The 11796-nt window shown below is 33.5% G+C and overlaps 1 protein-coding gene across 1 annotated transcript in view; it reads left to right on the forward strand.

Annotated features, from left to right (window-relative positions):
• The window catches only part of CHMP2B (charged multivesicular body protein 2B), a 29960-nt gene extending 22824 nt beyond the window's left edge, over positions 1-7136 (forward strand). The window contains exons 4-6 of the mRNA XM_082839515.1: positions 1798-1900; positions 5128-5234; positions 5439-7136. Coding sequence (XP_082695641.1) covers positions 1798-1900; positions 5128-5234; positions 5439-5549 — 321 coding nt within the window. The 3' untranslated portion in view covers positions 5550-7136. The remainder of the gene's footprint in view (positions 1-1797; positions 1901-5127; positions 5235-5438) is intronic.
• The last annotated feature ends 4660 nt before the right edge of the window (positions 7137-11796 follow it).

Here is an 11796-nt window from a genome sequence, read left to right on the forward strand (position 1 = left end):
ATTAGTTTTCACTTAAATTTCTCAGAAATTTATTAATTCAGGAAATATTTGTTTAGGTCCCCTAAGTAGGAATTATAATAAGTGATGGAGATGAAATGGAAAGCAAAACCAGGCAAGGGCTTAACCTGTAATAGGTTAAAGTCTATTTAAAAGGCAGCCCATCTGAGATGTAGTTTAGTGCAGTGATTAAAAACATAAGCTTTGGAGTGAGATTATTTGGGTTCAGATCTCACTTGGTAGCTATGTGACCTTAGCAAGCTATTTCACCTTCCTATACCTTCATTCTCCATTTGTAATGGAGGGGAAATGGTAATACCTAGCACATAAAGACTTGTTAGGTTTAAATGTCAATTAACTTTAAATATTGTATGTAAAGTGCTTAGAACAGTGCCTGGCACACAGAAAGCTAATATATATAGGCATTAGCTGCTCTATTATCACTGTCAGCATCCTTGTTGTTTTTAGTATATTTTTGTAACAGTAATGTAATTTGCGAGTAAAGTAATGTAATTTACACCAATAAATAAAATTTTATCTATAGTGAGTAGGATTTAACAGGGGTATCTGTTCTAACCTAGGGTGTCAGGGACTACTTCCCTAAGGAAGTTGTATGTAAACTGAAATCTGAAGTATTGATAGTGAAAGCAAATAAAGAAGAGCATTCCAGGTGAGGGACAGTATATGCAAAGGTCCTGTGGCAGGAGGAAACATAGCACATTTAAGGAAATGTTAGATCAGTGTGTCTAGAGGACAGTGATGTAGAATGAGACTGGCTTGTTAATCAGAGTTCAGATGGTGCTTGGTATCACAGGTCAATTATGGAATTTGGCTTTTAATACTAAAAGCAATGCAAAGCCACTGGAGAGTTAGGTATGTGTGGGCTGGTGGGGGTTGGGGGGTACAGTGTCATACTTGCAAAGATTACTTTGGCTGCAGCATGCATAAAAGACCGTGTTTGCTTTGTATCTTTGAAACTGACATATTTCATATAATACACACATATAATATATACACAGACACATATATAATAATAATATATAAAATATTTTGGCCTTACTAGGTGGCATTAATTTCTTTTAACAAAAGTAGTTGTGAATATAAAATGTAAGAGAATTCTTTTCACGTATTTTTGCAAAACTCAATGTTTTGAACATTTCTTGAAATCATGGTTTAAAATGAATTAATAGGTTAAATATGTATGCTAGTATATCCTTTAATTTAGACATTAAAACTTCTGAAATTTTTTGAAAAAATTAAACAATTCTTTTTAATTTAGACATTACCTGCTTGCCACATTATAGGCAAATGTAGTTTTCCCATTTGAGTAGCAGTGGATTTTATGTTGTCAGTGGTGGTTTTTTTTTTGCGGTACGCGGGCCTCTCCCGTTGCGGAGCACAGCCTCCGGACCCGCAGGCTCAGCGGCCATGGCTCACGGGCCTAGCCACTCCGCGGCATGTGGGATCTTCCCGGCCCGGGGCACGAACCCGTGTCCCCTGCATCGGCAAGCGGACTCTCAACCACTGCACCACCAGGGAAGCCCCAGTGTTTTTTATTATATAATTTTTTGCCTACTGTTCAGATGAGGTTTTTCGCAGTTGTCTTTATTATATAGATGTTAAGCAGATGGTTTCCAAATGAGCATTTCAATTTTTTTCTAGAATACTAACGCTATTATGTTTGATTATGGTAGAATATCTTTAAGAAACCTGCCTTTTATTGATGTGCTCCCTTTGGACTTACTCCATAGTAAAATTTTCATAATTATGTAGCTAACGTGAATCTTTTCATATATTTAGACAATGCAGGCAGTTAACAAGAAGATGGATCCACAAAAGACATTACAAACAATGCAGAATTTCCAGAAGGAAAACATGAAAATGGAAATGACTGAAGAAATGAGTAAGTTTAATAACTTGTAATGAAATTTACAGGTTTTTCTCTTTGAATTAGCAAGTTTATTTACTAGCAACCTCATATTCTCATCCACGAAGGCACAAATGATGAGAAAAGAAATGATACAGCTCCCTTCTAGATAGATGACTATATTGTAATTTCATTGTATTTTTATATAAGGCTCAAAATTCTATTAACATTTAACTGAAGGAAAAATATAAAATATGTGATGCCATATTTCTATGCCATATTGGCCTCAGCAGTCTTACTTTATTGATTAGAGGACCAAAACCAACTTGTGAATAAAATAATTCTTCCTGGTATAAGTTAGATAGTTTAAGAGTTGTGTTGATTCTTTCATACTATAGAAGATCTATAAATATATATAGAAGATATATTTTTATTTTTTCATGCTATAGAATAATGTATATCTATCTATATATAAATTTAATGTATATATTTCATGCTATAGAAAATCTATTTATATTGGAAGTAGAGATAACGGAGTTCTTTCTTTTTTCTTTTTCCCTTTCCAGAGTCTAAATTTAATATTTAATTTCCTTCTTTTTGAGTATAAACTACAGGCTGTGGTGGAAATATGAGGAATAAAATGAACAAAGCTATAAAAAAAATTTATCATCACACCACCCAGATATAGTTAGGGTTAACATTGTATATGTCTTTCCTATATTTTTCTATATCTTATAAAATGAGATAATATAACATGGACAATTTTGAATCTTACCTTGCCTTTAAAAAACAGTAGTATAACATAAACATGTACTCATTACCTTGAATTTTCTCTGAAGTCTATTTTTTTTAATGGCTTTAATATTATGTAACATCAATATACCCTAATTTATTGAACCATTCTTAACATTGGTCAATAAGATTGTTTTAAAATGTTCAGTGTATTTGATAATCCTTTGATAAATATGTTTCTTTGTCTGAATTTCTTCAATGTTCTTAGAGTATTAACTTTTATAAAGCTTTTGATTCATACTGCCAGACTTTTTCCAGAAGGACTATACCCATCTTTATTTCACCGATAATAAATGAGTGACCCTTCACAACACCCTGGTCAACACTGAATCATTATTTGTATGATATGTCAAAGCTGGCATCATTATTTCGCAAAGATATTTTCTAATTGTTTTACAACTATGTCGGGATATGCCAGTTTAGTTCTGCTTATCTGCTAGCATTTTAATTTAATGGCATTTATTGAATAAAATAGTATCTAATTAAATTACTAGGATTACTAAATTTACCTTTGTTCTAGTATTCTATTTCAGAGTATCTATTTTCCTTCTAAGGTTTAATGATACTGTACATGTATCTTTGATAGTTCCAAAAATTGTTTACTTTAGTTTTTACTTTGAACCTTTACTTTTAAAAATATAATTTTTCGAAGACATCATTAGTGAATTTTTAATGACTGAGGGAATTGTCATTTATATAATGATCACGGTATCTAATATGTTTATGTGGATTCCAGTGGTGGCACAGGTGTGAGCAGATCTTAACAGAGGGATTAACTATTCCATTAAGCTATAATGAAGAGAATCAATAAGCTCGTACTTAAAACTTGTATCTGTCACAGTTCTTGTTTGTGTTTTAGTAATTTGAAAGTGAGTCTGAAAGAATAGTAGTTATTGGTGGTTACTTGTTTTTTCAGTAAGGTATTTTAACATTAGTATTTTCACCCAAAGATAAATTCAAGGTTTAAATGGACATGTCTTTGTCCAATTAGAATTTATATTGTACAGTGTTGCTCCAACGCTTGTTCACATTTAGATTTTGGAAACAAGATCTTTGGGAAATTTTTATTACATCCTGATTACACCATTCTGGTGTTTCTCCTCCATCCTTTTCTTTCATTTTTTCTGCAAGTCGTTTTGCATTCAGGCCCTTATAAACTCTGACCTGGACTCCCCACCTCCCTTGTTACTTCACTATAATCTGAGTATCACTGCTAAATTATTTTTCTAGAAGCTTACCTCTGAGTGTGCTGATCATATTCCCACAGTGGCTTCTTTCTGACTACAAAATAAAATCCTACATTATAAATCAGAAACAATTTTCAGGTCAAGCCCCTTTATTTTGTCAGTGGAATACTGAGGCCCGGAGAGGTAAAGTGACTTCCCCCAAAGTTGCACAGGTACTAAGTGGAAGAATTGAGATTGTAATTAAAGTCTTAACATTCATTTTACTTCTTCGGAGATGATATTCCACTTTCTTGGCCTTTAGCTGTTTAGCTTTTTCCAATTGACTTTATACTATTAAACTAACACAAAAAATTAAATTATCAAACCGTGCTCATACAAATCAGAGATCTTAACCAATATCAAGCTTTAGTAGCAATGTCAAGGATACAGGCTCTTAAGATGCACATGCAAAACAAGGAGAGTGGTGGACATCCCAAATGACTCTCCAAATCTTTTCTTTCCATATCAGACATAAGCTCTTTGACCTAGCATAAGACATGATGTGTCCAATAGGTTTGCTTATCATCTCATGTTGAAAAGAGCATTTTAGGAAATATATTAAATTTATACCTCAGATGGTCACCTACCTTTTATGTTATTTTCTAGGGAATCATGGATATAAACCCATAGATAGTAGCTATAGCAATACCAAAGCAAAAACAGCCTGCTAGGAGCATTCCATAAACAAGGACTCTCTTGCTAGCAAATATTAGTCTGTTTACCAGGAGCCCAATTTGCAGCGTGCTTACAGAGAGATCAGACTAGGTTATTTGTCTTCCTTTCTCTGGGGGCATTTCCCGGTGATCATGTTAGTAATGATCACAGGCCAGTTGCTTTGATTCTTTCCTTCTCAACCATTTTCCATTTATACATCTTAAATAAACAGAGGAACTTACTCTTTCTTATATATATTCCCTATTGTCTTTGCTCACACTACGCTATCTCTGTTTGGTTAAATCCTGTGTGTTCTTCAAGGACCATCTCACATTTTACTTCCCCCCAGGTGGATATACTCTCTTCCCTTTGAAGCTTTATAATCATTTACCTTTCCATTTATCACAAACTGTTTATTTTTTTTTCTGTTCTACTTAAGTGTAAACTACCTAAGATCTTTACTTTTCTCCATCTATTCATAAATTTTATTTGTACTGTGTAAATTACATAGTTGGGCCTTTTTCTAAAAATATAAACCTAACCTGAAATCTGTTTGAAAGTAACTGCTTTGTTTCCTCCCCTCCTCTCAAGTCAATGACACACTTGATGACATCTTTGATGGCTCTGATGATGAAGAAGAAAGCCAAGATATTGTGAATCAAGTTCTTGATGAAATTGGAATTGAAATCTCTGGAAAGGTATGAATGTCTTATTCTCTCAGTTGGAAATATTTTCTCTATCGTTTGTGTCACTTAATTGTTTTAAGTTTTCCTTTATGTTAGGTTGTATATTTTTAATATTTGTTTGAAAAGTAAATTACACCGGTTTGCAGCACATCCTTTATGTCCTATCCCAAAAGTTTGATAATACACATTTTTTCTCTTTTTCTCTCTTTAATATAGATGGCCAAAGCTCCATCAGCAGCCCGAAGCTTACCATCTGCCTCTACTTCAAAGGCTACAATCTCCGATGAAGAGATTGAACGGCAACTTAAAGCTTTAGGAGTAGATTAATCAAAAAAGCCATTATATTTTGCCTATTATAATTATTTAGTATAAACCAGGCACAGTGCAGATTTCCTTTTACAAAACACATTTATTTTGCAAAAATGAAGACCATGAGTAAACAGTTGTTTCCTAACCCATGGCTGTTTTGAATCTTTTGCCAAAGAATGACAATGATGCAAAAATGGGAACAGTTTGGATTTTAATTAAAACTGTTTAGGAGTGATGATGTGTAAATGTTGACTTCTGCATGGCATAGAGAAATTATATTCATTACTTAGCGTAGTTTATGTTCTAAATCTTTTTCACTGAATACAAATCTTGTTAAAGCCACTAGGCACCAGCTTAAAGAGACCTGTAAAAATATTAAAAGTATATCATTAATTCTGTATCTGTTAACTTGTCCTTTGTAAGCGATATGTGTTATGACCATAGGTGGTTCACCTGCCAAATTATTTTTAAATTACCTAAAAGAAGAGTGCTATTTAAACATCTGTCTTAAACAAAAACTGTTATGAGCTTTTCTTTTCTTTTTTTTTCCTTTGGGAGAACATTCTAGTTGGTAAGTGTCTTACCTTTCAAAATGTGCTTGGCACCTGCCTTAAATAGCACAAACATATTGTGCACATCTTTAAATCATTTTAACTGACAGAAAAGAATTACATTTTAAACTCAAATTGAAGCCTTTTACAAAAATTATCCAGGCTCTTTTTTGTAAAGCTTATAAAAGTGAATTAAATATAATTAGCAAAAAGAGACACTGAATTAATAACATTTTTTAGTAATAAAACAATATATTTTGATCTTTCTTCCAAGAACTTAGATTTTCTCCATATGAGTTATAATTTAATCTCCTTAGTTTTGAACTGTATTAATGTGTACACTGAACCCTCTAAATTGAAGCCATCATTCTCAGTTAAATAACACTACTATGACAGTACTCAGCCTAAATTTTAAAAATTAGCATTTTTTCTTGGTAAATAAACTATAACTTTGTCAGAAATTACTGCCTGAATGTGTATTCATGTATTAGCTGCATTTTTTAAGGTAAAGTTGCTATGGTATTTAATGTATGGATAGAAAGTGAGAATAAGTGAAGAAGTGGCAGATTAGTTAGAATTTAGAATTAGGTTAGCTTTGAAAAATGATGTTGTCATATATGGGTTCTAGCACATCCCACCATAAAAACTCTTCTGGAGGAGATCAGATAGCTGTAACCTGGTTAATTTCGGATAATGGATATTTTGGACTAATGTGGACAACATCAATACATTTTAGGACTAGTAGACATGTGGCATATGGATTGGTGGGAAAAACAAAAACCTAAACTTTACAGTTTATAATCCATAAACCATTTTATAATGTTCAAAGATAAGATTCCGATATTGATAATATTAAATGCAGTTACCCTGAACATTGATGGGTCAAAACATTTTACTGGATTATGGAATGTTAACCCAGAACTTGTTTTGATTCTTGGATGTACATAATAATGCTAACTAACTTTCTTGTTTACTTTCTTGTTTACATGTGAGGGGTTTTGTTTTTAAAATTATTTTGTTAAAAAAAAATCCCAATAAAGGTTTATCGCTGTTATGCTTTTTTTTTTCCTTTAACTCTATTTTTGGTTTCTGCTAAAGTTAAAAGTTTTATGCATATCTGGTAATTTTTCAAAAGACTGATTTTTATTACTTTCTTGGAAGGAAAAATTAGATAACTCTGCTACTTACATTTTAGCAATAATTATCTTTTTAAGAATTAGCAGCTGATACAAGACTGATGTTTGTGAATGGAGTAAGTCTAAGAATTGGTGGTTTTACATGACATTTATCTGACAGTTTCTTTCCTAGAACTTCCAGGGGATAACCATTTTTAAACAGATAGGTCTTAGAGCTTATTTTTTAAATTTCAGTCAAAAATGGATGCCACAGAAGACTTTGGGATCCAAAGGAAAAAGTAGAGTCATTCTGATTTGGCTACATTTATAAAATGCTCTAGTGGCAGTTTTCATGAACAGTCACTATAAATTTGTAATGTTACACTATCCTTTGCTAAAAATAAAATTTCCTTTTAGACCCTTAAGATTAGGAAACAAGGATTCTTACACACTGAGTTTAATGAAAATACTGATTTTTTTTTTTAACTTGATTTCCCTGATTTCCTACTTTTGGCCAAAGGATTTCTTTAACAGCTGTAGTCAAAAGTTTGCCAGTAGAAAGAGAGTAGAGGAGTATAGCAATTTCTCTGTTACTGAAAGGGATGCAGCCCTATGTCCTATTCTATTACTGGATGTAAAAGTCATGGATGGAGGAGATTGCTGAGTCTCAGAGAAGTAGAATGTGGTACAAAAATGTCAATACGCAACTTAGAAAACATAAAATGACCATCTGTCACATGACTGTGTTGCACAGACTGTACTCTGTGCTCTGAGAGGAGCACCTGGTCATGGCAGGGATAGTGGAAATGGGCTCAGGAAATTAACACAATATTGAAAATCAACTATACTTCAATAAAATAAATTTAAATTTTTTTTTTAAAAGATAAGTGACCTTGTAGACCAGAGTGGGGAATCTAGTAGCCTGTGAGCTTTATGTTATTTGACCTGCACAGTGATGTGTATTTTATTCTTTGTAATGAATGCCTTTAGGAGAAGCCTGCCCTTGGCCACATGTGCATTCCTTACTAGCCCAGTAGCGACACTTCTAGCCTGATCCCAGTGGGCCCAATTTAAACATGTACCCCTATTTCAGACACTCCCATGTTAAAATAGTGTATGTGCAGATCTGAAAAGAGACCTGTGATGACTTTCTCCTTTGATGCCATTACTCTACATGAATAGGGTTTTGCAGCTACAAAAAAATAGATCTTTTCCAATTTCCTTTCTGTAGAAGCTGAGTCCCATAAAGGTATTTAAGACCATTCCTGTAACTTAGTTCCTTCAAGAGTCAATTGGACTGAAGCCTGAGGATCCTGAAATCTGATTTGAGGTACCCTGCACACACACACACACACACACACACACACACACACACACACACACACACACACACACACACACACACACACACACACACACACACACACACACACACACACACACACACACACACACACACACACACACACACACACACACACACACACACACACACACACACACACACACACACACACACACACACACACACCCTCTGTCCCCAAACACTGAAAAAAATGTAAATTACATGAATGAGTTTCTCAACCACCTCTACAGGGTAAAATTGAGTATACCAATAGCTAAGTGACAGATCTTTCCATTTTAGTGGAACTCTACTGAATGCCTGAAGATTTACCACAGAAGAGCTCACAAAAACATGAGATGGAAAGCCTGTGTGGCTAAAGTCAGCTTTTGACGTTTATTCCCAAATGTATGAACATGTAGATACTGCACAGCAAATCACATTTGTCATTTGTTTAATTGCAGTTTAGGATTCTAAATAACATTAACCATTTTCTATTTTTTAAAAAGGCCAGTATCTGTTAAAATTCTATCAATATAGTTAGAAAATATAGTCTCAAAACTCATTTATACAAATGAGTTAATAGCAAATACCAGTGCATTTACAACCAATGAATAGCTAAATAACTAAGGAATTGCTATTTCAATATTAAGTATTGATTCAAAATATTTTTAGGGAGAAAAATTGGTTTCCAATGCTAATTGTATCTAAAGTTGTAAAGAATGACCTTCAAAATGAATGTCTGATAATATGATCTAAACATACATCTGTAATGATGACTAAGCATGTATACATGCTTTTTGCTATATAATGTCAGAGAAAACATTCCCAGCAGTTTCATATTTTAAGTGCAAAATGTCTGGATTTTAAGTGCAAAAACTATTCTAGATTTATATTGCATTACATTTGCTTCTATTTGAAAGTTTCAAAGGCATGCATATATGTATTTTTAGGTGTGTATATATGTACATACATTTTGCCCTGCCTTTTGCAAACTAAATAATCACTCCCCCCAGCTAATGTATGCTTTAAGCAGGTGAATTATCAAGAGAAAGTACTTGTAAATCCACATAGCTGAATAATTTGGAATTTACTCTCAAATAAGAAAAACCTTTATATATATATATATAGTAAATATATATATATAATATATTAAATATACAGTTATATATATTATTTAACACCTCCTGGGTGCTAGGTGTGTGCTTAAGCATGGATGATCAGGCCACTGAAAACTATTTCTTTTTAATTTTTGGGGTATAGTTGTTTTACAATGTTGTGTTAGTGTCTACCATACAGCGACATGAAGTAGAGTTCCCTGTGCTATACAGCAGGTTCTCATTAGTTATCTGTACATAGCTGTATATATGTCAATCCCATGAAAACTAATTTTTTTTTGTTGTTCATGATATATCAAAGTTTCTAGCCATCCAGTTAATGCTGATTATATGTGCACAAACATAATCTACATAGATTATGACCTGTATAATGCTTGGTCTTTATTAATATTATAAAAAGCAAGAGACAGGACAGTATAGTTTATTTAGTAAGCATTCTAAATAAAAAAATTTAGTCTAATTGTTCCATAAAATAAGTTAGATAAACATTGCCAGCAGATTGACATTCAAAATGCAAAACAAAGTCATTATTTGATAGTGCTATCGCATTACAGTCTACTTCTGCCTACAAGTTTTAAAGAAGTGCATTCTATTTTTAAATTGAAGTATAGTTGATTTACAATATTATGTTAATTTCAGGTGTACAACATAGCGATTCAATATTTTTACAGATTATACTACTCCATTTAAAATTATTATAAAATAGTGGCTATATTCCCTGTGCTGTACAGTGCACATTCTTATAAATTAAATAAATATGTCCCTCAAGGTACAACTCTCTGAATTGAAAAGCTCAATATAGTAAACTTTTTTATTAATAATAAATCATATTCTAACCAATTACATCAAAAATGATCATCTTTTCTGATAGGACCCCAGATGATTTCTAGGTTGTGAGATTTCAAAAATAAGTTATGTTATTAAATTAGACTCCATTCAAGTTTGTAGCCATTGTTAAGAGCACACCCCTTTGTTCATTTAACAAAGACTGCATGCCCCTTGTGAGCACAGGCTTTCCCAGACACTGGAGAAACAACAGCAAACAAGCCAGACATCTTCCTTGCACTTTTACAGCTTACAGAAATAGCAGTGTGGGGCTCAAGAATCAATAAAGCATGTTTTCTAAAGCTAAACATCAAAAAAGCTAATGTCTGGGAAGAATAAAAAGAACATAACAATATTTCTACAAATTTCTTTCGAAACACTTCTTTGGGCTCTATGCCCTAAATGTTAACTTCAATGGTGTCACTTCTAAGATTTATTCCTAAATGCAATAATAAAATTCAAAGGCCCCTGTGGTTCTTAAGTGCAGAACTTTTAGTTCAGGACTTCCCTGGTGGCGCAGTGGTTAATCCGCCTGCCAACGCAGGGGACACGGGTTCGAGCCCTGGTCCGGGAAGATCCCACATGCTGCGGAGCAACTAAACCTGTGCGCCACAACTACTGAGCCGGCGCTCTACAGTCCGCGAGCCACAACTACTGAGCCCACGTGCCACAACTACTGAAGCCTGTGCACCTAGAGCTCGTGCTCTGCAACAAGTGATACCACTGCAACGAGAAGCCCGTGCATCACAACAAGAAGAGCCCCCACTCACCGTAACTGGAGAAAGCCCGCACACAGCAACAAAGACCCAATGCAGCCAAAAATAAATAAATAATAAAATAAATTAAAAAAAAAATTTAGTTCAAACAAACTATTAGAGCTGATGGTAAGCAGGACATCAGTTAAGGAATTTTCTAATTGGATCTTCTCTGGTGATACTCTTTATGTGACATTACTGACTAAAATATTAAAAAGCAATACACAGCCTTTGGAAAAGGAAACTTTAAACTAAAAGACCACTCCCCTGTGTGTGTGTGTGTGTGTGTGTGTATAAAGAGAGAGGGAGAGATATATTGAGAGAGAGAATCACTGTTTTATTCCTATTAGTCTCTGGCTTAAAAAGTACAACGTGGCTTCTGAGAATAATTCATCAATATAATTTAAATTGTATTTATTTTTAAAGTAGAAAAGAAAAACTTCTGCAAAAGTTACTGATAGGATTTTTTTGAAGCTAACCAAAAAAGGAATTTGTATTTTGGCTGGAGAAGAGAAAGGAATGAAAAATAGAAAAACTGGCTATTACACAATAGGAAATC

This window comes from Leucopleurus acutus (genome assembly GCF_964270905.1).
Source record: "Leucopleurus acutus genome assembly, chromosome: 5".
Lineage (NCBI taxonomy): Eukaryota > Metazoa > Chordata > Mammalia > Artiodactyla > Delphinidae > Leucopleurus > Leucopleurus acutus.